Source organism: Canis lupus, chromosome 9, assembly GCF_048164855.1.
Source record: "Canis lupus baileyi chromosome 9, mCanLup2.hap1, whole genome shotgun sequence".
In the NCBI taxonomy this organism is placed as follows: domain Eukaryota; kingdom Metazoa; phylum Chordata; class Mammalia; order Carnivora; family Canidae; genus Canis; species Canis lupus.
In genome coordinates, this window is record NC_132846.1 from 40,866,155 (window position 1) to 40,892,680 (window position 26,526).

At 44.3% G+C, this 26,526-nt stretch overlaps 1 protein-coding gene across 2 annotated transcripts in view; it reads left to right on the forward strand.

Moving 5' to 3' along the window:
- Positions 1-26,526, forward strand: part of FNTB (farnesyltransferase, CAAX box, subunit beta) — a 64,642-nt gene extending 38,116 nt beyond the window's left edge. For both annotated transcript variants that reach the window (XM_072838935.1, XM_072838933.1), the window contains 6 exons: positions 3,936-4,022; positions 10,043-10,172; positions 12,952-13,084; positions 19,015-19,126; positions 19,982-20,096; positions 25,041-26,526. In XM_072838935.1, the coding sequence (XP_072695036.1) occupies positions 3,936-4,022; positions 10,043-10,172; positions 12,952-13,084; positions 19,015-19,126; positions 19,982-20,096; positions 25,041-25,172 (709 nt within the window). In that variant the 3' untranslated portion in view covers positions 25,173-26,526. The remainder of the gene's footprint in view (positions 1-3,935; positions 4,023-10,042; positions 10,173-12,951; positions 13,085-19,014; positions 19,127-19,981; positions 20,097-25,040) is intronic.

Below are 26,526 nucleotides of genomic sequence, written 5' to 3' on the forward strand. Positions count from 1 at the left end.
CAGGAGAGTGGGTCTAGAAGTTCCAACCCTCTAATCATGTGGTCCATCCCTTCAGCAAGCAGCCCATCCTCCAGGAGTCAGCTCATTAGCATAATGCAGGTGTGCTTGACCTGGGCTTGTTCTGAATAACTAAAGACTCTCCTATCGGGATCCCTGGGTGGCGCAGCGGTTTGGCGCCTGCCTTTGACCCAGGGCGCGATCCTGGAGACCCGGGATCGAATCCCACATCGGGCTCCCTGTGCATGGAGCCTGCTTCTCCCTCTGCCTGTGTCTCTGCCTCTCTCTCTCTCACTGTGTGCCTATCATAAATAAATTAAAAAAAAAAAAAAAAAGACTCTCCTATCACCCAGTCACTCAGGAAATTCCAAGGGTGGTTTTTTTTTTTTTTTTTTTTTTTTTTTGGTAGTTCATATTTTATTTGATTATACTGCATGCATTGTGCCTGAATATTCATTTTTTTTAATTTAAATTCAATTTGCCAACATATAGTATAACACCCAGTGCTCATCCCATTCCAAGGATTTTAGGAGCCCTGTACCAGGAATCTGGGAGAAAACCACATATGTATTTTTATTATATCATAATATCCCAATATCTCTTAAAATTTTAACAATCTGCTACATTGTTAAAATGTAAACTGAGGCAAATTTTACAAATGTAAGAGTTTGAGCAAAAATCTGTTCAAATCAGCAGCATCTAACCCAGGAGATAGAAAGGTACTCCCAGGAGCTACACAAAATGAAGAGACTTTTGTAGGCAGAAAGGAGCCGGAGCAAGGAAGTTATACTCAGCAAACCAAGTGGGTCAGTTATTGCAAGGTTACTTTCCTTTAGGGTGCAGCCGGATTCTAGCAGGCACATGACCTAACCAGTGCTGATCAGGTGATTCCTGATTAACTGGTTTAAGATTTCATTTCTAGGGAGCTGAAACTGTGATTAAGTATCAGTTTGGTGAGGTGGGGCTTAGCATAAGTGACTCCATTTGGGGCCTGTTGTCTCATTTTTAACCCTGTAAATGCCAGCAAAACCAATATAACTAATGAAGAAAAGCAGTATTGTGTTGACCTTTCTTAAGGAAAAAGTTAAAAGTGTCCCCCACCCCCCACAGGCACTATATTTTCATTTCTGTTCTAAGATAGTCCAACTGAATATGCACAATCTCAAAAATTAGCTTTTAAAAACTTTTGACATTAGTAGGCAAAAGCCAGATTGTTTTAGCATTGTATCACATACCTTTTTCAGATGTGATTATTCTCTAACTTATTAGTTCCAGCGCGAGTTTTTTTTTCCCCCTGTGGTCTTATTTATATCTGCTAGACAAATGCTAGAAAACTTCTCTAGTAAAATGTATCTGTTCCACCAAAGAGTCCTGCAGCCATGTTACCTGTACCTAAGCTCCTCTGGTAATGTGCTCCATTCTAGCCATGCTTTTTATTTGCATAGGATCAGAGACACTAACACTTACTTGCTTTGCCTGGTTTCAAGTATCCCAATTCCATCATTTCTTGCTTGGTATTTCATTGTCCTTTGCCTGAAAGTGTCAGCCAGGACTCCAGAGTGCTTGTTGAGTGGGTTTGACCAGGAGAGAAGCAGCAGTGATGGGGGGCGGGGGGGGCGAGGAATGGGGGGGGTTACATTCGGGCAGCTGGAGGCTAGTATGTCTCATTCTGAGTTAGACAGAGTGGTCTCTCGATCTTTCCTGTCTGTCACAATTCCTAATTGTTTCCGGGATAAGTTTGTTCAAGGGTTTATGGCACCGGCGTGCTGCCAGTGATCAGATTGCAGTGAATTCCTGGCAAGTGCCATTCTTTCTCAGTTCTCAGGAAAGCAGTAATTATTTATTACTGACCTCCTAATCTAGATTGTATAACCTGGAGCGTTCTGTGAGGGTAGGGGGCTAGACAGAGAGCCAGCATTTGCTAAAGTTGAGGTGACAGGGTGTAGAGTATGTCCAAGAAAGCAGTTTCGTGTTGCTGAAGTATAGAGGGCCTCATAGGCAGTAGAAGTGAAGCTGGAAGGACAGTCTGGGACCAGACTTGAGGGGTCCTGAAATCTCCTTAAGAAGTAGGGAGTTTAAGAGCAGTGGGAGGCCACGGACCAGTTTTAAGTAGATAGTGATGTGGTCTGATTTGTATTTTTATTAGAACTTCTCCAGTGGTAGTAATAGATTGGCATGTTATAGTAAAAGTCCTCTGGTTTCAGGGCTGAAGGGAGGAAGACCAGTCAGGAAGTTGATCCTGGTAATAGTGACTTGGATTTGGGGGACAGCAGAGACAATGGAGAGTAGTGAACAGATTTGAGAGATGTGATGAGTAGATGGATAGAGAGAGGAAGAAACTGCATGAAAAAGGTGTGTTTTGTTCCCTCCCCATTTCCGTGTGAGATCTAGGACTTGAGGCTTCTGGCATGATGTCTCAGTTCTCCCATTAGGGAGAGGCAGGCTACATTGTTGGCTGCCTCCCTACCTCAGAGGTTACATTAAGGTTCAAGAGCAAATACTGTGGAACCCCTATGAGAGGCTCAAAACCTGAAAGAAATTAGATCAGACCTCTGAAGTTAGCTTGTGGTTGATGATAATGTTTGGCATGTAGGCCTCTTGCATGCTTCTGATGCCTGCTGGACTAACTCAGCCTCTGCTGTGCCTTGGCCAGTGTGAGCAGGCTGATGAAAAGGCTGGTAGGGGGATCCCTGGGTGGCGCAGCGGTTTGGCGCCTGCCTTTGGCCCAGGGCGCGATCCTGGAGTCCCGGGATCGAATCCCACGTCAGGCTCCCGGTGCATGGAGCCTGCTTCTCCCTCTGCCTGTGTCTCTGCCCCTCTCTCTCTCTCTGTGACTATCATAAATAAATTAAAAAAATCTTAAAAAAAAAAAAAAAAAAAGGCTGGTAGGATAATAACACTTGCAGCTTCCGCAGAGATTTCTGTGGAATACCTTGTAAGTTTGGCTTAGTATGATGTCCATGTTGAAAGATATGGAAACTGGACTCTTCTCTTTCCTCCCTTTTATATTCCTTAGGAGCCCTTAGAAAAAGGATTTGTAAACAGAATCAGAACAGACAGTTTTTGTCTTCATTGTAAAATGGAGCTGAGATGCTGGATATTTGAAAGGGGCATAGAAGGAAAGAAAACACAGTTTGTAGATATATTACATAAAAGAGGGAGAAGCTGAAATAAAACGTGTCCTGAGAAGAATTATGGCTGGCAGGATGGAATGGCAAGAATTATTCCAAATCAAGTAGGCTAACATTAAAAAAATAAAAAAAAAAGATGTTCTCTTTCTTTTTCATTTAAGTGTGTGTGTATGTGTGTGTGTGTGTGTGTATACATGTACTGGTGGGATGCTTGAAATCAAAGCCCTTTCTTCTTCTAAAGGCCTAAGGAAAGTATCTGAGTAGACTTATCTATTCCTGTCCCTCTCATCTGGATTAAGCAGACATGAGGGTCTAGAGCCCTGCGTTGGAGTGACTGTTGCAGAAAAAAAAAATATATAGTTAACCTATAATGTGTCCATGCCATAAACAGAAATCCTGGGTTTGAAATATTACTGACATCTGAGTGAATGAACATATCAGAAATACCCGAATGACACCATGGAAGTTTGGGAATCATTATTGGCCTTTGAAAGAAGAGCTAAATTCACCTTGGATATGAATTGATATGGTTGTTATCTCCTCTGATGTAGATTTGACCATGTGGAGGTAGGGAGACTAGAATGTCATGTTCTTTCACTGAAGCCACGCTGTGAGCAACTCTATCCAAATAGAATGTCAAACCTCTCAGTTGGAGACCCAGGAGGACTGACCATGTGCCAGGAGTGAGGACAGGAGGTGATTACAGCTTACCAGGCAGAGAGCAATCTGCCTGAGAAGTTCAGTGAACCTTATATCAGGTCTTCCTTAAAGTTTAACTCTGTCTCCCTCTGTTTCCACCCCTTCCAGAAGTGCATACTGTGCTGCCTCCGTAGCTTCTCTGACCAACATCATCACTCCAGACCTCTTTGAGGGCACTGCCGAATGGATAGCAAGGTGAGAGGTGCTGGGATATGTCCCGGCCTCTTAGAAAGCAGGTGGTCAAGATTCCGTAAAAATAAAGAAAATGAAAAAGGAATGGAAGAGAATATAAAATTACAAGAGATGGATTGGGGTTGTAGCATTGTGTGTTTCAAAAATATGTTAAAAGTTTTCTTTTTTCCAAACTTTGTGCAGTGTTGTATTATTGTATAGATCGGCAAGGATCAAAACCTTGGGCAAGCAGTACTTGTGGGCATCGAAGTGGATTTAACCACTTTGGAGAGCAATTTGGTAATACCTTAAAGATGCCCTTGCTAATGACCCAATAATCCCACTCCTACAGAAGCTCACCCACATGCATGAAAGAGACAAACATACGCCTTGTTTGTAAGCACAGAAACACGTTAAATGTTCATAAGCACAAGATGGAGAAGCAAGCTAAGGTATAATAAAATAGCAGTTAAAATGGGTGAACCAGAGCTACATGTATCAGTATGGATAAATCTCAAAAACAACACTGAGGTAAAATAAAGGATGTGAAAACATGCAGATTAGCACACTTAAAATTTGAAAACATGTACAATAATTCTGTATTATTTATGGGGAAAAAATCACATGTGGTAATATAAAAACATGCATGGGAAGGATAAACACCAAATTCAGGATGGTAGTTACTTCCTGGGGGAGAGCAGAGGAAATGAAATCAGGAGATGTCTACCCTTCTCCACAGGAGACTTCAACTGTATCTGTAATGGTTCCTTTCTTTGAGATCAAAGAAAGACCTGAAGTGTATATGACTAAATTAAAGCTAGGTGGTACATACATGTACACTCTATAAATTATTTGCTGTACTTCCCTAGATGCTTCAAGTATCTCAGGATTTAAAAAAAAAGTATAGTAGATTTGTATGTCCTATTATGGAATGATATCCAAGCTGTATTTTTTTGTTACATTTTTATTCTTACCAAGTAGTACTTATTACTATGAAAATGTAATTTACAGATAAATCAGATGGTAAACTATGATCATATTTACTTTCCTATATAATATTTATTTTCCTGGAGTTAATCATTACCTCTTTTTAAAAATATATAAATCATGAATTCATTCCCAAATTTTCTACCAGAGCTGTAAAATCACTCTCAATACAGTGAAACACTTTAGGTAATGTATCAGTTCTTGTGTGTGTGTGTGTGTGTGTGTGTGTGTGTATTTTGAGTTCTCCTTCCTGGAGCACTCTGCCCTCCTGCTTCAGTATGGACAGATTGCTCTCAGCTTGCTGCACAGCAGGCATCCAGAAGCTTCCTTTCAGCCTGAAATTCACTTCACTTCTCTCCTTTGTTGAAGGCCCTGCCCTCCTTTTTCTTGGCTTATTTACTCATTCTAATGAAACACATACTCCAGTAGATCCCAAAAGAGAGCACTTAGGAGATACATTTCTAAGAATGTGCATATTACATATTCTAGTCTCACACTTGATTGAGATTTTACTTGGTTAGAGATTTCTAAATTGAAAACTGTATAAACTGTATTCCTTCAGAATTTTTTAGCATACCTCCATTATCTTTTGGCTCTGAGTGTCATTGTGAAAAAGGCTGATAATAATCATAAAAACCAACATTTACTGAAGACCTGGTATGTAATACTCACTAGTAAGGTAGCTATAGTTCAGAGATTGAGAGTATAGGCTTTTGAGCTAACCTGCCTGGGTTTAGTTCTTTTTTATACTTTCTGTTTTCTCAGTTAAGATTTCCATCATTACAAGTGTATTTTTTTCCATTTCCCTGAGGTAAATATATAGTTATAATATCTGCTTTAAAATTCTTGTATGGTTATTTCCACATCTGGGTATCTTGGAGTTGGCATGTCTGGCATGTCACATTTTCCTGATCCTACATATGTCAAGTAATTATTGGATTGTATTTTAGACATTGTGGAGTCATGGTGTAGAGACTGGATTCTGTTAGATTGCTCTAAAGAATGTTATTGATAGCTTTGGGATGCCTGGGTGGCTCAGTAGTTGAGCGTCTGCCTTTGGCTCAGGTCATGATCCTGCATCGGGCTCCCCACAGGGAGCCTGCCTCTCCCTCTGCTTGTGTCTCTGTCTCTCCCTGTGTGTGTCTCATGAATGAATGAATGAATCAATCAATCAATCAATCAATCTTAAAAAAAAAAAAAAAAGGAATGTTGATAGCTTTGTCTAGCAGCGATCAACTTGATTAGACCCAAACTGCTGATTGAGGCACCTACACTGAGCAGTGGTTCAGCTCTTTGATTGGTCAGAAGCTGCTTTTGGTTTGCCCAGTGCATGTGTGATCAGGAGTCAGAGACATCACAGTGAAGTTTAAACACGGAATTTGGGGTTTTCCTTCCCTGACTCTTTTTTCTGGTATTCCTCCTCAGTTTCTGTCTTACCAGAAAAATGATGGGCTTTCTATTAGTTTCAACTGCCCTCCACTGACCCCTATGCCACCACTGGGTGGCATCCATCCTCAGGGCAAAATGGGAAGACAAATATAGGGTGGGGGAGGGAAGAGACCGTCTCCTGCTGTTGTCTGCTCCAACTTTTAAATACTCGCTAAAATCTGCCTGCCTTTTTTTCAGTCTACTGAACCCTTAGGAAGTTGTTTCCATGTGTTTTGTCCAGAGTGTATGGCTAGTATCCCGAGGAGGATTGGTTTGTTAGGCACTTACTAGACATGGAACTCTGACTCCTTGGGTTTGAATCTTAGTTTTGTCATTTAATAGCTTTGGACCAGTTATTTCACTTCTCCATGCCATAGTTTCCTTGCATGTCAAATGGTGGGATACTGAATTTGATATTAAGCTGAAATGCAAGGAATTTAAATGGCCAAAACCTATTATCGTAACCACTGCCTCCCAATGCCATTGTATTCCCAATCCATTGTATGTTTTTATTTCTCTTTTTCTCTGCCCCACCTTATCCCCCTCCCTAGAAGTTTTTGGAATCTTTATTCTTGCTGTTTGGAAACTTCATGCTGATGAACCGTGGTAGGGATATATATATATTTTTTTCTTTCTTTTTTTTCTTTTCTTTCTCTCTCTCTTTCTTTTTTGTACTCAGCGGTGTCTTCAATCTGGAATTGCGTATACTTTAGTTCCAAGAATCTTTATTATTGCTTTGATAACTCCTCTCCCTTTATTTTCTGTGTTTGCTCTTTTTATCACCTTGTATAAGTAGGAGTGGTCTTCTGATTTTTCAAATTATTTTGCCTTTTTTTTTTTTTTTTTTTTAACTCTTATAGTCCTTATTTGTACTTCTGGGAGATTCCCCTACCTTTTATTTTCTAATCCTTCTGTTGAGTTTTTATTTCAGCAACCTATTTTAAATTTTCCAGAGCTTATTTTATCCTCATTTATAAAAGAAATACTTTTTTATTTCTTGTTTCAGGCATATTTTATATTTTTATTTCATATAATACTTTATCTAAAAAGTCTGCTTCTCCAGCTTCTTTTTGTGTGTCTGTTCCGGTCTCTCTCTTTTGTATTAGAGACTGCTAAAATGTCTGGTGTTTGTATTTAGGAGCCAAGTGCTAAAAAGCTAATGGAGAGTTTTGTGTGCCAGAGTGGGCTAGGATTCAGCCTTTTACCCCAATGGGGTTTTTCCCTTGGGCTTATCAGCTTCCCTTGAGAGAATCTTCCAGATTCCTGGTTGGTGTATGAAGTTGGTAGCCAGCTTTGTGAAATACTAGGAGGAAAAGGGGTGGTGGGTGGTGGGTGGTGGTGGTGTTTGTGTTCAGATTATAGATTCTCACATAGTCCCCTGCTCAGTGTGGTGCCTCCCTCCTGCTCTCACCCTGGGCCTTCCACCAGAGCACATCATCTTGCTGTCTGTTGCCTCCTGCTGCTCAGTTTCTGGTGAGAAACTGGGGCTGGTGTAGGTTTCTCTAATCTCTTAAGTCCGTTACTTCTTATCTCTTTACTGGCTTTCGAAATTTCGTTATCTCCTATCTGTGTTCATATCTTCTCCTATGTTCTTTACCCTTGTAGATTTATCCCTTTTTAAATTCCTTTCTTTTCATTTTACTGGGCTCTTGTGCTCAATCTGTTAGGTTTAACTGGAAGTCCCTCCCAAATAATTTTACTAAATTTACTGATTTACAATTATTAAAATTGCTCCCATGCATATAAAAGGGAGGAAAGGTGGAATGTAAATTGCGTGCATTCACATTTGTGTGTGTGTGTGTGTGTATGTGTGTGTGTAGAGAAAGGCGGATGCGTAGAAACTGACAGTGGTCACTGCTGGTGAGAGGGGACTAGGGTGGGCAGAAGATTAACTTCTCATTATTTATTCTCTAACACTATCTGGGTTTCTTTTTAACTCAAAAAATTTCTTGAAAGATGAGTTAAGAAAAGTTAAGACTAAGAAAAATGTGAAGAGGTCCCTGGCATGTTCTTCACTCATCAAGCTCTTCACACTTGAGCTATTCCTATGTTCCACGCTGCTGAATGTGAAGGAAGGAAAACTCCCCACTTGGGTGGCAGCAAGGTTTTGAGACAGAGGCGCTGAAGCGTCTGTGCAGGGAATGGTTGCCAATTTGTGACTTGGCCCTCTGCACTGTGATGTCCCTGGGCCCGGGGACTGACCTGAAAAAGGCCTGTGAGTTACCAAGGTGCCAGGCCTCTAGGGAAAGGTGCCTGGAAGACGGACAGTCTTACTGCTGCATTTCTCTTCCATCTGGAAGTTCTCCCCACTCTGGGAGCAAGTGCTCATCCACCTGTGCACCTGTACTCTAGACCGTGAGGCAGACACGCCTGCAGAGTACGACTCCGTATACATACTTGGAGATCACTGGAAGTAAAGTCCTACATTGTTGTATGAAAATATACTAAAAAGGAAATTTCTTTATTTCACAGATAAACCATTTGTTATAGGCAAGCAAAAAGAAGAACATCCAAACCACTTATCATCTACCACCAACCACTCTTCTGGTGTATATCTTTCTAGAATTCCAGAAAAATTATATAGTACATTATCACTTTCTAACTTTTTAAAGTAATATATTTGGAACATCTTTAAATATATTTCATAGCATCATTTTAAATGAGTAGTTTTCTGTTGTACAATATGCCATAACATATAACCAGTCCCTGACTCTTGAGCTCCTGAGTTGTTTCTAATATTTCACTGTTATAAGTGAGAATGCAGTAAACGTTCTTGTAATCTGATATTTGAATACATTTTTACTTTTTTTGTAGGATAATTCCTAGAAGTGATCCTATATTGCTGGTCCAAAGATTAGGTGTGTTTTTATGACTAGAGAATATACGATTAATATAGAGTATAACCCCAAATAATCATAATAGTTATTATTCAAATAATAAATTAGTAATTTGAATACATAGGAAGTGATAATTTTAAAGATAAGTTTATTTTTTATAGGAATAAGGGTATTTATGTTCATTATAGAAGCTTTTTAAAAATAGAGAAAAGTGGGCAGCCCTGGTGGCCCAGCGGTTTGGCACCACCTTCAGCCCAGGGCATGATCCTGGAGACCCAGAATCGAGTTCCACATCAGGCTCCCTGCGTGGATCCTGCTTCTCCCTCTGCCTGTGTTTCTGCCTCTCTCTCTCTCTCTCTCATGAATAAATAAATAAAATCTTTTTAAAAAAATAGAGAAAAGTAAAAACTATCAGCAATAGACCTGCCTAAAAGATAACTACAATTAGCAATTATTTTTCAATGTTATTCTAACCTAACCTGTGGTTGTCCTACTGTGCGTATGATTTTGTAACTTTTTCCCTAAAAGTGAAGATTTGAAGTACTATGTTTGTTACATAAGTCTACTATTTATGAGTGCCCCTCTCCTTTTTTTGGGGGGGGGCGGGGAAGGCATTTCCAAAAGTTAATTAGCTGACATCTTTTCATTCCTAGTTGTGATGGTTCATGTTGTGACCTGAGCAAACTCATTTTCTGCCATCCAGGGTGGTTCTGCACTTGTGCCCACCTCTCCAGCCGGCTGCTCATTGGTTGACACAAACCACTCAATCTTCTCTTCTCAATCTCCTCCTAGGTGTCAGAATTGGGAAGGTGGAATTGGTGGGGTGCCAGGGATGGAAGCCCATGGTGGCTACACTTTCTGTGGTCTGGCTGCACTGGTCATCCTCAAGAAGGAGCGTTACTTGAACTTGAAGAGCTTATTGGTAAGTGTCTGTTGCCCCCTTAGCCTCTCAGGCCCCGGGCCCTTGGTGATGTGACTGCTCAGATTCACAGGGTTTGAGACCATTTGGCTGTGGGAAGGGCCCATGAGTCCCTGTCCTGAGCTCACAAATTAAATGCCCTTTAGTAAAGCTTTTCACAGCACATAAATTGGGGTGCTCAGCACTGTTCTGAGAAAGTGGGAGTAGTAAACCTATTCTCGGTCTTGGCTCTTCCTGCCTTTCCATCTTTCCGCTCTGAACTCTCTGTAACATGTTAGGCCAACTCCACAGTCTTCTTTAGTCCCTCACACATTTGGCATGAGCCAGAGTACCTTCTTCCTACTTCCAAGACTACAGCTTCAGTCTCTTTAGAAGCCCTCATGTGTCTTAGAAAGAATCTCCTAAGAGAAAACATCACGACAAGGGCTCTCAGGCCTGTTGAAGCCAAGCTTTTATTACCAACCACAGTATGTGAACATTTAGTGACTATATTTAAGTGAGCTGGGCAGAGTAGGGTGGTTGCATTGAGAAGGTAGCGCAGGCATTTCTCTTTGGACTCTAAGTTCCTGATGAATATTGAAAGTGAATTCAGAAAGCTGTTAGCTCCAGGGAGTCACTCGATTACTGATTTACAACTTAAGTTATCATCAGAGGCCTAGTGTATGAACATACACACACCCAGTGCCACCGTCTTCTGGGAAGAAAATCAGCTGCAATTGAAATTCATCTCCTCTCCCCAAGTGCAGATGTCATCTCTCATCATAGGAACTGTCATGAGACCCATCATGAGCTTCCAAGAAAGTTTCTGTTTTATACTCTGTAGATACACAACCAGCAGTATTTTGTCCTCATCCTTAGGAAGCCTCCTATAGTATACTTTCCTTGAAGGGTCATGTTGAAATGGCCAACTTTGTGCACTAGACTTGGAGTTTGTTAGACCTTACAAAATAAGATCACCTGGGATCCCTGGGTGGCTCAGTAGTTTAGCACCTGCCTTTGGCCCAGGGCGTGATCCTGAAGTCCCAGGATGGAGTTCCACATTGGGCTCCCTGCATGGAGCCTGCTTCTCCCACTGCCTGTGTCTCTGCCTCTCTCTCTCTGTGTGTCTCTCATGAATAAATAAATAAAATCTTAAAAAAAAATAAAAATAAGATCACCAGTAAGGCATGAAATAGTCCCATTTCCCAGGTAGAAATAAGGAATATATTAGCAGAAGCCTCAGTTATGGTGGCAGTATTCTAGACTTGAGCCCTGTCTCTACTACTTCCTAGCTATATGACTTAGGAAATTTGTCTGTTTTAGCTGCAATTTTTTTTCTTCTCTATAAAGTATAGACGATAGCTTTCTGATGGTTAAAGGAGAGGTTAGCACTCTGGACTCCGAAGGTAAAAGGAAAGAACATCTATAAATCAGCCTGGCATATAGTAGGTGCTCAATAAATGCCAGTATCCTTCTTACCCAAAACACTCTCTCCCCTCCATTTGCTTTGGGAGAACTAGGACCATGTCTGAAGGATTTTATGAATTCATGTAGCCGAGGGAAACTGAATAAACCCATGGGCTTAGGCATTGGAGAAAATTATTTAGTCTGACTTAAAAACTATTAGTCTGGGAGGGAGGGGACCCAAACCTTAGTCTGTAAGGTAAATAAATATGAAGAATGGACTCCCCACTGTAGTACCTGTTTTCTCTTTTCTTGAGTGATGCTTCACCTACTTTCATTAAATGGTGTCATCCCTAAAGCACTGGCTCATTGAAGACTCACTGGGGATATATTAGTGCCTGCACCTGCAGTCTAGTGTTTATGTGTTTCTTCTCAGAGTTTGGGACTTTACTCTTATAGGTAAGTGTTGCCTTGAACAGGGATATAATCTAAACTCTACAACTGCTAACTGAAAGGCAGGCTGCCCCCCGACTCCCAATTCCTTAAAGGATCCTTGGTGGTTCTTTTCAGAAACTCAGTGTAGTAAGAACCTGGGGCAAGGGGATGCCCTACCCCGTACCTTTCAGTTCTGAAAGTCCATGGCTGGTGGCTGGAACTGCCCGGGAGGGAAACGGAGATGGTGTTATCTTCTCAGCCAGTTGGTTCTGCTCATTCCTGGAGGCCAAACCCACAGCTATCTTGATCTTGGTAGCAGTGTGTGTTTAGGAGACTCGGAGATAAGCAGGGAAGGGCAGCATTGTGGGTGACTGCTGAGGGACATCAAGAGCCATTTTACAGGGTCAGAGTGAAAGATTTTCTTCTGTTAGCCAGCCAGGTTCCCCTGGAGAAGGGGAGCGGCTAGAGCGTCCGCTGGACAGAGCCATCATTGGTGGCTGGGATAATGGCTTCTGCTTCCAGTCCTGCAAGTGACTTGCTAAGAAACCTTGGATGGATTTCTCCAGGTGTCAGGTCAAAGTCAGGAATAGTTTGAGATCATCTGATGAGATGTAAGACAAAATTCCATTTATCTGCCTTTAATAAACTTCCCTGAGTGGGGACACTGGTGGGCTGGCCTTATATTTCCTAGTTAAGCCCTGTTTATTGGGAGACAGGCCAACTTGGCCCCTTTATTCTGTCAACACCAGAACCTACCTGAAACCCGGGAAGAGGAGGTTAGGTGTCTGTTAGGCACAGAGCAGAGATCAACACTGGTTCCCCGAAAGGGTCCAGCTCAAGTGCTCTGCTCTGCGTCTGTGGAAGCGAGGGGAAGGAAGGAACAGCCAATGCACTGGGACTCCATGTGCCGAGAAGCCAAGAGATGGGAACTTAGCTGCCTTTCCCTTGTCTCTGTCATTCTCAGCAATGGGTGACCAGCCGGCAGATGCGCTTCGAAGGTGGATTTCAGGGCCGCTGCAACAAGCTGGTGGACGGCTGCTACTCCTTCTGGCAGGCGGGGCTCCTGCCCCTGCTGCACCGTGCACTGCATGCTCAAGGTGAGGCAAGGGGGCGGGGGGGGCTGGTCTGTTGGCAGGATGGGGCTGCACCATGCACTGCAGTGCTCAAGATGAGGGGGGCCTGTTGGCAGGATGAGGCTCCTGCCCCTGCTGCACCACGCACTGCGTGCTCAAGGTGAACCTGGGGCTGTTGGCAGGGACCGGGCGATTTCCCGTGGCTGCTAACCAAGTCAGGAAGCCAGAGTGCTCTGTGGAGGGGTGGGGATGAGCCCTGTCTGTCCTGGATTTTGAGTGCCTGGTATGGAACCTCCTGCCTCAGGTGGGCATGTGCAGACCAAGATTTAATTCCAGTGGTTCAGTCGAGTTACAGTTGCTGCTCCAAACTGGCTGAGGCCAGGAGGAAGTGGGCACGTGTCCTGGGCCCCATGGTGACTGCCACCTCAGCTGGGTGTGAAGCCACAGTTTCCAGTGCAGAGTTCTGTATCAGTCATTTCGGAACTGAAAACCCACATTGTGCATGTTACGGTCACAATAGTGACCGAAAAGACAGTTGCAGAAGCGGGCAAGAAACAGAACCCATGGGGAGAAGGTCCACCACTCTGACTGATTTTATAGCTGCTGCCATTAGAGATGTTGTATCTTAAATCCAGTAAAGAGTCCTAAATGCCAGTTTGTTCCCCCGTACGCCTGAAGTGGGCAGACCCGTGTTCATTTCTGCGGAGCCTCAAGTGGGAATGCAAAACCAGAGCATTTAGAGAGCAAGCAAAACTTCTGCGAGCCTTCCCTTATGATCTCTCGAGCTCTCCGGTTGCCTGCTGACTCCTGAATCATCTTTCTTGTTTATTTTACGTGAGAGCAGGGTGTCTCTGAGAAAACCAGTGGGAGAGGGCAAGTCACAGCTGTCCCGCTGGGTCCTGATCTCTTCTTGGAGTAAGATCCCTTGGCCCAGAGGGAAGGTTTGCTTTGGACTTAGTAACTGGGTAATTAGTTGCTCAAATGTGGAAGATCAGATTCTTCCCTACTGCCCTGCCAGTACCACCACCCCCTGCTTTTTTTTTTTTTTTCTTCTTTGGCTGTTCTTTCTGAGCCCCTTTTCCTTACTTTCTTCATTTCACTTGAGTTGTGGCCACTTTGGATAGTGACTTGAAGTCAGCAGAACCTCTGCCCTGTGTTCCCATTCTCCCAGTCTTAGTCTGCCTGGACTCCCTTGCCTGGGGCCGCTGGGCCTTCAGTCTCTGGGCATTAAAATAGATCATTCCCCTGACTCTGGAGCCTGCGTGGCCTCTGGCTTGATCACTGTCATAGAGAAGTCAAGAAATCTCTGAAGGGTCTAATATTTTCAAAGCAAAAAAAAAAAAAAAAAAAAAATTGGGGTCTTAATGATTTCTTTATCTGGAACTGGTGAGGTCAAGCCCCTGATAAAATGATCAGCCTTTCACAAACCTGCCCCGGGTAGGGATGAGATGCAGTCCTTATGCAATTGCCAGGAAAATCCAGGAGAGTTGTAACAGGACCCCTACCTGCCCGTGTCTTCAAGGAGGGGCCCTGGTTGACCTTTTGTTTATTGTACCACAAGTTCTGAAGGACTAATCGCATCAGAACTTTGTGGAAAAGATTGCCTGTGGATCTTGGGTCTTGCAGCTTTCTTCACTGCCTGGGAGAAAGCCTGTATTGGGCTTGAGGCTCACCTGCTTCTCAGCAATAGTGAGAAAGGAAGAAGGGAAGTGTCTTGAGCTGTGGGTATAATACTGACATTAGAAGTCAGAAGGGGACAATGTGTAGAAAGATATTCATAATATATTATGATCAAAGGTTTCAAAGCAGTGTGTGTATATATATATATATATATATAATTCCATTTTTTTTTTTGAGAGAGAGAGAGAGAGAAAGAGTGCAAGAGGGGGTGGGGGAATGGGGAGAGAAAATCTTAAGCAGATTCCACACCCAGTGACGAGCCCAACGTGGTGCTCCATCTCATGGCCCTGAGATCATGTTGTGAGCCAAATCAATAATTGGATGCTTAGTTGACTGAGCCACCCAGGCACCCATGTAATTCCATTTTTATTGAAGAGTTGACTTCAGAAAATTACTAGAAGGTATCTGGGTTGTGAAATGGAGGTGAGACTTGTTTTCTTTTTTATTTGTATTTTCTGGTTTTCTACAATGAATTTAAATTTCTTGCATAAAGAAAAATTATTTTACAAAAGAGGAGAAATTCTATAAACAAAACAAGTAGAAAGGTGGGAAAAGGGATCCCTGGGTGGCGCAGCGGTTTGGCGCCTGCCTTTGGCCCAGGGCGCAGTCCTGGAGACCCAGGATCGAATCCCACGTCAGGCTCCCGGGATGGAGCCTGCTTCTCCCTCTGCCTGTGTCTCTGCTTCTCTCTCTCTCTCTCTCTGTCTATCATAAATAAATAAATAAATCTTTAAAAAAAAAAAAAGGTGGGAAAAATCATTTGTGACAAAGGGCTGATTTCATTAATCTGAGAGACTCATACAAATCACTAAGAAACAGATGAACAACCCCACTGAAACGCAGGCAGATTCAGAACAGGCAGGACAAGAACTCTGGGTGTTGTTACCCCTGCTACCACTGCCCTCCTCTAGGTGCCGAGACTTGCCAGCCGCCCAGTCTCATCAGCCTGGGACTGTTCGGAGCCCTTCATATGTATTTTCTCATTTGATCTTCAGAACAATGTCATGAAATAGGTACTGTTGTGACCCCCATTTTACAGGTGAGGAAACAAAGAACAGCAAGAGTAAATGACTGGCTTTATGATAACCAATCACCACCTACACCGGTATCAGAGCCTTGCATGCAACCGCCACAGAGGGCCTGAATGAAACAAAATCATGGTGAAAGACATGCAAATACAATCGGGGGACACTAGTCATTTTTACTGTCACATTGGCAGAGATGAGAAAACTTGATGCCCAGTGTTGGGAAGAGTATGGGAAAAATAGGCACGTTTGTACTGTCAGTGTGGGTGTAAATAGCTATTTCAGTTTTCAGAGGGTAGTTTGGAGACTTGTTTAAATTACTTAAACCAGGCAAGTGCACTGTCAGGAATTTACCTGCAGAGATAGTAGCAAAGGTTGTGTATTGAGGTGAAGTGTTAATGGCAAACACCCAGCTGCTTATTAAAAGGCAGTTAAGCATCTGTTTTGGCTCAGGTCATGATCCGGGGGTCCTGGGATCAGGATCCCCTCATTGGGGCTCCCTGCTCAGCAGGGAGTCTGCTTCTTCCTCTCCCTCAGCCGTCCCCACCATGTTCGCTCACATGCTCTCTTTCTCTCTAGTAAACAAAAGCATTTTTTTTAATGTTAATAGTTAAATAAATTATGATTTCTCTACACCATGGTTGCATACAATGGGCTAATCTGGAAAACTCTCCAGAACCCAACCTAAAGTGTAAAAAGTGTGGTCTGGGGATGCCTGGGTGGCTCAGTGGTTGAGCTTCTGCCTTTAGCCCAGGGCGTGATCCTGGAGACCCGGGATCAAGTCCCACATCGGGCTCCCTGCATGGAGCCTGCTTCTCCCTCTGCCTATGTCTCTGCCTCTCTCTCTCTGTGTCTCTCATGAATAAATAAAATCTTTAAAAAGTGTGGTCTGTGTGCACATGGGCTGACATCCCCACAGCTTTTCCTGGAAGCGAGCAAGACCCCTTTAACAATGGGCAGCTTTGGGAGAAAGATGAGTGATGAAGGGAGGGAGACTTATGTATTGGATTTTTTTTCCTTCTGTACTATATTCTGCTTTTTTCTTCACCATGTGCATTACAACTTTTATCTCAGTAAGTGACCAAATACATTTATTTAAAGGCAATGATCATATTGTGAGCTAGAGAGATAACAAGAGCCCGATACACAGCAGCACACAAACCCCGTCCTACCTCACTCGGCAAGTGGCTGTCAGTAATTCCACGCAGGTCACTGCCATACATGTGTAGAGGACAGTAGTGGAATAGAAGGACAAATGATTAAGATTTTCAAAATATAAAATGCAGACCAAATTAGTGAGTTATTTGGTTTCTGTGGAGCAGTAGGCCTGTGAGCTTGTGTTTGGATTGACAGTTACTGGTTGCCTATATATTCTCTGAGACATGCTGCAGGCCTGGATTTTTCCGTTTGTGAAATTGAGCTACATGTGCTATACCCATCAGTTGCTGTTTAGGAAAACTTTTGATTTCTTAGAGAAAAGGAATCTTTGAAATGCAAAATGACATGATGATGGGGATTTGTAATTTAAGGGAGGGGTACGAAGGATTTAGAAGGCTGATTCCAGTGCAGTCAGCACTCAGTAATCATGTCTGCATTCAGCTGTGATTATGTATGCTGCTGTGCAAATTCCAAAATCCTGGGAAGCTCCTTGTTGAGTTTGTGAACTTTGAGCTTGTAGACTTCAGCAATACAGCAAGTAACTGACCTACTCTGTAATCTGTCTAATAACAAACACAGCAGTTTCTTCTCAGATTCCGATTTTAGTGATAGGCTGGCACTTACCTTACAATAATAGTCTTTTATTTCTTATAGGATACAGAATAAAAGTGTATTTTGAACAGATGTTTAATGCAATTATCCTAAAGTTTAATATATTTACTCTAAAAAGAATAGCTTTCTTGAGGTATAATTCACATACCATACAATTCACTTATTTAAAACATACAATTCGGCGGTTTTTAGTGTAGTCACAGAGTTGTGCAACCATGACCCTAGTCAATTTTAGAATTTTCATCACTTCCCCAAAGTCCCTATACCTATTGAATGTGCCTCTTTATAGAAGAAATCACAAAGGAAAAATCAACAGGATGATTATAGCATAGAAAAACGTGTGTCTATAGTATTAAATGGAAAATATAAAATTATAATAACTGTAAAGAAAAATATGTAGAAATAAAAAAGACTGGAAAAGGAAAAATTAGCTTTTAATAAGGTATTTACAGAACATTTGCTATGTTTGTAGTAGGCCAGGTATCAAAGTATAAAATTGACCCAGGACTAACACACGTGTATTTTTTAAAAAACAACTCCCATGTAAATGCTTTTGCAGATGCCCTCCTCTGCACTCGAGAACTGTGCGGCCCACAGAATTCTCTGCCCATACTGATGCAGCTTCAGATGAGGAGGCCTACTTGCTTCCTATGTTAGTATTATTACCAGAATTACCAGGTTCTGCTCCTGCTACCATATTATATGATGCAGGAATCCTGGCAGTGACTAGTAATGCTTCTTAGGAAAAGTTTTTGAGTCAAGATAAAAATTGGAGGATGGCCTTAAGAGATGAATTAAGTTGAGGCTGAGAAAAGTAGAAGGAACAGACATCGCCCCTGTGGAGAGTTCTCTTAGTCAATTAGAGTCAGAGATGTGCTAGAGGAAGTGTCTTGAGAAGCCCAGGGTGGCATAGGGTGCCCGAGTGGTTGAGCATCCCACACTTGGTTTCGGCTCAGATTTTGGTTCATGATCTCAGGGTCATGGGATTGAGCCCTGCATTGTGTTCTGTGCTCAGCACAGAGTCTGCCTCCCCCCCCCACGCTCACTCTCTTTCTCTCTCTCTTTTTCTCCCCCAGCCCCAAATAAATAAATAAAATCTTAAAAAAAAAAAAAAAAAAAAGCCACAGTCCAGAGTAAGGAGTCAGGAGCAGTAGCAGGGTGGGTCTGGAAGGCGGAGCTAGCCATCCGGCTCACACCTGACAGGGATGTAGTTTAGGATGGACATCCATGGTAAGGGCTCCAGCTAAGGTGCCACTCTGCACTGCTGCTCTTTGACTCAAGTCAGAGGTCAGGAGAGACATATCATAGGACTTGATGAAGGTATTAAGTGTCCCAAGAATGTAATTTTCAAAATTAATCCAGAAGAATAGAGGGAAACCTTAACTGTCCCCAATGGGTAATAAAATACAAAGATGTCATTGACACCGTGCTGGATGTTGCCTAGGCCTTGGCCCGCCCTGATCCTTTGCCTTTCTGCAGGCGACCCTGCCCTCAGCATGAGCCACTGGATGTTTCATCAGCAGGCCCTGCAGGAGTACATCCTTATGTGCTGCCAGTGTCCCGCTGGGGGGCTTCTGGATAAACCTGGCAAGTGAGTGGCTTCTCTCGGGGGATCAGGAAGGGGGAGAGGGATGCCAGTCAGGCGTGTTCAGAGCCAAGGGCAATAGTGGATGAGCTTTAAAAGCCGGGAGAGTGTGTGGGCAGTGGGGGGAGTCCCTTTCCATCCAGCTGCTTAGTACTAGTGTAAAGCACCCCAGTGGGGGCATCTCCTAGTGCCATCCTGGCATCCCCTGTGACCGTCTTTTCCCCCAGCTTCCATTCACCCCTCTTTCCAGGTAGGTATACAGACTGCCAGGTGGGTAGCCTTTCTTTCCTCCTTTTTTCTTTTAAACTAATTTAAATAGAACAGGTTACAGGATTTTAAAGCCCTTGAGTGTTGTCAACAGAAATTATAATCACCGCAACCACTGCAGCGTAGATTAAATCTTTAGGCCCCACGGACAAAGAAAAGGGAAATCAGATTAGGCCCCGTGCCCCTCTCTTGCTACTGGGTGTGCACACACCCTGCCACTGTCAACTTCCAGGGCCTGGCCCAGCTCAAGGTCAGTCCGAGCAGTTTATCGGGAAGAATTTGGCCCATTTCTATGCATTTTGGTGGTCTTTTGGAGAACTATAGTAATTTAGCAATATATATATAGTAATATATATAATATATATTTAGCACTCTAATTACTAAATTGTAGTTATTTAGTAGTTCTTCCCTACGGTGGAGAGCCCTTTCCGGAAGACAGCTGAAGGGGCCCTGGGGCTGTGCGGCAGGCCTGAAGGATGGGCCCTGAGGAATGCTGCCGGGCCCGTGGGAGGCGGGAGCGCACCCTGGGCCTGGATCTCTGTGGGGTTTGTGGGGAGCGGAGGAGCACCTCTCAGAGCCGCCCTGTCCTTGCAGGTCTCGGGACTTCTACCACACGTGCTACTGCCTGAGTGGCCTGTCCATAGCCCAGCACTTCGGCAGCGGAGCCATGTTGCACGATGTGGTCCTGGGTGTGCCGGAAAATGCTCTGGTAAGGCGGGATGGGGGCCTTGACACCCCTCTCCCGGGTGTCCTGGCACGGGGGCGCTTACCGGGAGAGCAGAGCAGCCACTGCGCCCCGGGGAACTGCCCGCGCACCGCGCCCACCCGTCCAGGATCTGCAGCCTTCCCCAGGAGCTCCCGCGGGGGCGAACGCCTCTGGGCAAACGTGGGGCTCCAGGTGGGGGCGCCGGTCCGCCCTCCTCCCTGCCTCGGGACCCAGCCCTGCGGCTAGGCCGTCCGAGCGGGGCTTCCACGCGCCTCCCGCGCGCATCTCTCCGGAGAAGCTGCCCAGGCTTCGGGCTTCCCGGCGGACGCGGGCGCCCCGCAGTGCGTGCCCCGGCGCCGCTCTGTGCCCGGCCTGCGCGCCGCACGGTTCGGAACGTGTGTCCGACCTGTCTCCTGCTGCCCCCCAGGGCTGTCAGGCCCGGGGGGGGGGGGGCAGGCCGGTGGGTGCCGCCCGCAGCCTGGGCCCGGCGGCCGCCGGAGACAGCCCTCCCGGGCCGCGGCGCGAATCCCGCTGAGACTGTCCGCGCCCGGCGGGCGAGCAGGCCGCCACCCTGCAGTGCGCAGGGAAGGAAGAGCCGCGCCGCGGGCGCATGCGGAGGTGCCCAGCCGCGCCCGCAGCCGGAGGGAATTGCAGTGGCCACCGCCCAGCCTTCTCAAGTCCTGACGTTTTCCCCTGCTTGCCCCCCTGCCTCCCTCCCTCCCCGGCATAACCTTGTCCCCGGCCGTGTGGCGCACCTGCCCACGTCTGTGTGCGTCCCGGGCTGTGTCTGTGTCTGTCCCTAAACGGCACAGAGGGCAGGTAGGCGCAGGTAGGCGTTCACGCCTTGTCCGGGAGCATCTCCCGCAGCGCTTACCGCGCCTGCTCCTCTCGCCGGCCCTTAGGCTTTGGAGGTTTGTGTGCGTGCAGGTGTCTGGTTTGTCCGTTTCCACAGCTCTGCGGCATCCCGGTGCACAGATGGACCCCGGTGTATTTTCCTTCTGTTGGTTCACGTTGGGATGCTTTCAGCCCGTGCTGTTGCAGAGTCGCGGTGTACTTTCTTCTGTTAGTTTCCCCGGGAGCAGAGGCTTGCTGGGTTGCAGAGAACACACGCCTGCGTCTTCACTGGACCAGCCGATGTGGCCCCACGTGCGTGTGTCACTTTCTGCTCAGCAGCACTCAGAGGAGTTGCTCCATAGTCCGACTTTTCCCTTCTGCCATTTGATACGTGGAAATGGTACCTCAGTTTTATTTTTGCATTTCCCCCATTCCTAGTAAGGTTAAGCATCTTTTCAAATGTTCATTGACCATTTGTGTTGTCTTCTGTGAATTGTCTTTCTTGCTGATCTGCGATTTTAATCGTTTGCCCTTTTCTTATAGGTTTGTAGGAGTTCTCCGTGTGTTCTTGATACTCATCCTGTGTCTGTGGTGTGGGTGTAGTGAATCTCTTCCAGTTCGTGACTTGTCTTTTCTCTTTTAGTGTTTTTGTTGTTGTTGTTGTCGTTGAATAGGAGATTTTAATTTTTTAGTGAACAGTTTTATTGCCTTTTTAGTTTTAGAGGGTATGGGAGGGGTACTTAAGAAATCTTTCCCTACCCTGAGGTCATACATATATTTTCTTCCAAACAGTGTAAAGTTTTGCTTTTCCCATCTGGATTTCTAATTCTCTTGGAATTGATTTTTGTCTGTGGTGAGGGTTGGATGTAATTTTATCCTTTTTCCCTGTGGATGACCAGTTGACCAGCACCACCACTTATGGAAGTTTATAACTTTCCTACTGATGTGTGTCACATGTGTGTCACGTATCCAAGTTTCTATATATGACGTGATTCTGTTCTGTTCCTTTGGTCTGTTGTCCTGTCTGCACTATCTGAAGCAAATCTTAAATTCAGGTAGGCAAGTCCCATCCAGTTTGTTCTTTTTCTTCAAAATTGCCTCGCTGTTCTTTGCTTTTTGCTTTTTCCTGTGAATTTTAGAATCAGCTTATCAAGTTGCACAAACTATATATAATGGAATTTTTATGGGAATTTGCATTGGATTTAAGATTCATGGGAGAGAACTGACTTCTTTTTCAGTATTAAAGCTTTCCATTTGTGAACACAATTTTTCAGATTATCTTACACGTCCTTCAATGAATGGTCTCTTATCATTTTCTCTATAAGAAACTAGCACATCTTTTGTTAGAGTTAGGTCTAGGAAATTTATAGTTTTCATGTCTGTTGTGATTGGAATATTTTTTCCATTATATTTTATAACTGGTTGTTACTAATGTACAGAAATGATACTTGTATTTTAATTTTTTTTTTGTATTTTAATTTTTGTATCCAGCCACCTTGTTGAACTTGCTTAGTAGTTGTAATGGTTTGTAGAATCTCTTGGATTTTCTCTTTAGAATGTGATATTATTTTTAGATGAGGAGGTTTGCCTTTTTCTTTCTGATTCTTTTAAAAAATATATATTTATTTAGAGAGAGTGCATGTTGGGGGAGAGGCAGAAGGAGAGTGAGAGAGAATCCTCAAGCAGACCTCAACATGGAGCACAGTCTCATGACCTGAGGTGATGACCTGAGCCAAAACCAAGAGTTGAACACTGAACTGACTGAGCCATTCAGGTGCCCCTCTCTTGCTGATTCTTTTTTTTTTTTTTTTTTAAGATTTTATTTACTTATTCATGAGAGACAGAGGGAGAGGCAGAGACACAGGCAGAGGGAGAAGCAGGCCCCGTGCAGGGAGACCGACGCAGGACTCGATCCTGGGACTCCAGCATTACACCATGGCCAAAGGCAGGCCTAAACCGCTGAGCCACCCAGGGATTCCCTCTTTCTGATTCTTAAGGGTTGTATTTCTTGTTCCTGCCTTGTTGGCTACGACTCTCATAGAGTGTTGACTAGAGGTAGTTATAGAGGACATTCCTAATTTGCTTTTGGTTGTAATGAAAAGGTGTCTACAATTTGACTATGAGGTAGGATCCTTACTGGGGGGTTTTGGTAAATACCTCCAATCAGGTTAAGATGTTACTTACCCTCCCTTCCTGGTTTGCTAGGTTGTTGTGTTGTTTCATCATAATCTATATTAAATTTTATTGAATGCTTTTTCTGCACCTGATTTTTCTCCTTTAACCTGCTGTATTTTTGTTAATAAATGTTCTGACATTAACCTTACATTCCCAGGATCAGCCCTTGGTCATAGGACAGTGTGAGTATGTGTGTAGTACATTGCTGGATTCGGCTTGCTAGTATATTTTTGGCTAGCATTTTTATTTAGGAGTTTTTATATGATATAAAAAAAACTGATCTAAAATTTCTGTTTTATTGTATTGCTCTTTCCAGTTCATATTTCAGGATAATATCACAGCCTCGTGAAATTAGATGAGTAGTTTCTCTTCCTTCCCTGCCACCCGCCTTTTTTGTTTTTTTAGTCTTTGAGAACATTTGTACAGGTTAGATGATGTGTTTCTTGTAGGTTTGATAGCGCTTGCTCGAGAAGCCGTGTAGGCCTGGTGTCCTAAGGCAGGAAGGGTGGTAGTAGAATAAGCAACTGTATTATTGATCTAATTTATTCATATACATTTTAAAGAACTTCTTGAGTAAATTTTGAAAATTTGTATTGTTCTTTAGAGTTATTCAGTTTATCTGTACTTTTATATGTTTTGGCATAAAGTTGCTCATAGTATTCTCTCTTAAAAGTTTTAAAACCTTGGGGCACCTGGTGGTTCAGTCAGTTGAGTGTCGGACTCTTGCTTTTGGCTCAGGTCACGATCTCAGGGTCATGAGATCAAGGCCCATGATGGGCTCCGTGTTCAACTCCGAGTCTTCTCCCCCACCCCTCCACACTCCCCCACTCTCTATAAAATAAATATGTAAAATGTTTTTTTTTTTTTTACAGAAGTTTTAAAAACTTCTCCAGCAATTCTGTCCCCTTCTTCATTTGCCCAAAATGGAACAGTCCTCAATATTAGCTTCCAGTTGTACTGTGCCTTAGACCTAAAGTTTTTTTGGGGGTTTCTGTGATGTAATTATTCTGTGAATACTGTAGATAGGGTGGAACAACTCAAGCATGGCCTGACACTTTTACTGTGTCATAAGGTTGTGGTCCTTTTTCCCGATTACAGATGTAAATACCTGGTGTGATTGCTTTAATAATTGGAATATATACAAAAGTATAATTAAGAAAATTTAAAACAATTGTATCACTGTTCCTATTTGGGTGGATGTCCAACTTCTACCTGTGAATCACATCTATCAAAAATTTTTCAAAAATTCTAGGATAAAGGATGCCCAGGTGCCTCAGCGGTTGGGCGTTTGCCTTCAGCCAGGGCGTGATCCTGGAGTCCCGGGATCGAGTCCCGCATTGGGTTCCCTGCATGGAGCCTGCTTCTCCCTCTGCCTGTGTCTCTGCCTCTCTCTGTATGTCTCTCATGAATAAATAAATTAAAAATCTTAAAAAAAAAATTTAGGATAACATTGTACATACTGTTTTCTACCTCATATGTTATAAGTATTTGCCCTTATCATTAAATATTTGTTTTTATTTTTTTAATTTATTTTATTTATTTATTTTTAAAGATTTTTATTCATTCATGAGAGAGAGGCAGAGAATAGGTAGAGGGAGAAGCAGGCTCCATGCAGGGAGCCTGACGTGGAACTCAATCCCGGGTCTCCAGGATCATGCCCCGGACTGAAGGCGGCACTAAACTGCTGAGCCACCCGGGCTACCCCTGAAAGCATGTTTTTAAACGGGACATAATATTCCTTTGTGTCCTGTGTACCATTAAGTGTTTCTACTAATACCTTGTCGTTGAACATCAGGGCCTTGTGTGACAGATCTCCCAGGTATCTCTGATGAGTCCTTCTTCTGATAAATTCTTACAAGCACCTGCAGTGGCTCCTAGGCTTGCATGTTCCCAAGGACCACCGGGGTGACTAACTAGCATGTGTCCTTCTCGTTACAGCAGCCCACTCACCCTGTGTACAATATTGGACCAGATAAGGTGATCCAGGCCACCATGCACTTTCTGCAGAAGCCAGTCCCGGGCTTTGAGGAGCATGAGGATGAGACACCAGCAGAGACTGCCACCGCCTAGAAGACAAGGGCCCCGTGGCTCCATGCTCGCCCACCTCCCCAGTCAGACCAAGGTGTATACATTTCGATACATGCTGCATTCTGTGCTGCACAAGCCTTGGCCACTATGGAGCTGTGGTCCCTTGTCCTTTCTTGTCAAACAAAACAAAACTGATGGCTCTGGGTTTGGAGAACATATTGGTGTGGTTTTTTAAAAATTCTTTCCACTTCTGAAAAACCAAAACTCTTGTCAGCCTGTGCGGCACCTGAACCCGGCTCTGGCCTGACCAGGGCTGTTGGGGAACAGTGCATGCTGGGCAGAAGCGGCCCCTCGCCACCAGCTCTCCAGCCGGGACAGCCGTATTGAAATGAATGGTGTCTAGGAGTCACTGCTGGATCCCCCCTTGCACGCCACCGTTAAGTCACCAGGAAGGTGCCCTCCCATGTCTGCTCTGTGCCAAGGGGGAGGGGGAACTTTGGTCCCATCAAAATGAATTCTCAGAAAAAAATCATGCTGGGACTTCACTACATGCCCAAGGCTGTCACCTCCCACCTTGGTCACTTGCAGGGGAAAGGAGCTGGGAGAGAAAGGTCTCCCTGGGTTATGAGCTTCTCCCGCTCCGCGCTGGAGGACCGAGCCACACCTCTCCCCAGGGCCCTCTCGGCTGCAAGGGTGGGATTTGCTTCAGCCACAGTGGTGACTTCAACCCAGGAAGCCAATTACGAGTGGAAAATGAACCTCTATCAATTCTGTGCCCGAGGAAGCAGCCCCAGTGCCCAGCCCTCCCCTACCCCATCATGTACCGTGAAAAACCCCTCTCGTGTCCGCAAGGCAGCACCTGCAGCCTGTGGCCATTGTGCGTGTTTCCATCTTTCTTCCATCAGATGCCCAGCCTCGCCCCCTCCAAGATAGTGTTGTCTTCTCTCATCCCAAGTATTAACGCTACTAAGTCTTTCACCTTAATTTGACTCAGGATTTATTCACATCCTGCCCACTGTAGGCTCACAGAAATAAAATCAAGTGCTAGACAGGCTGGCTGCTGCTAAGGCAGTAGCCATGGAACCCTGGCTGAGGCAGGGCTGAGGGCCACCCGGTTTGCTCAGCCTGTCAGGACCTCTGCTGCTCACGGGGAACCCGTTCTTGGGCAGTGGGGTGTCGAGGTGGGCCGTCTGTCCACTGCTACAGTCACAGCAAACTCCGCGTGGCTGACCTGGCCTTCAGGTAAGCAGCCATAGGCTGCGGGCCGACAGCAGCTCAGAGATGCAGCATGAGGCTCTTCTCAAAAACTCTGCCCGTTGCTGCCTCTAATTCCCTATTGCTTTGGCGGATTGGGCTATGTATTACCTCCTTGAAATAATAAAAGAATAACATTTTC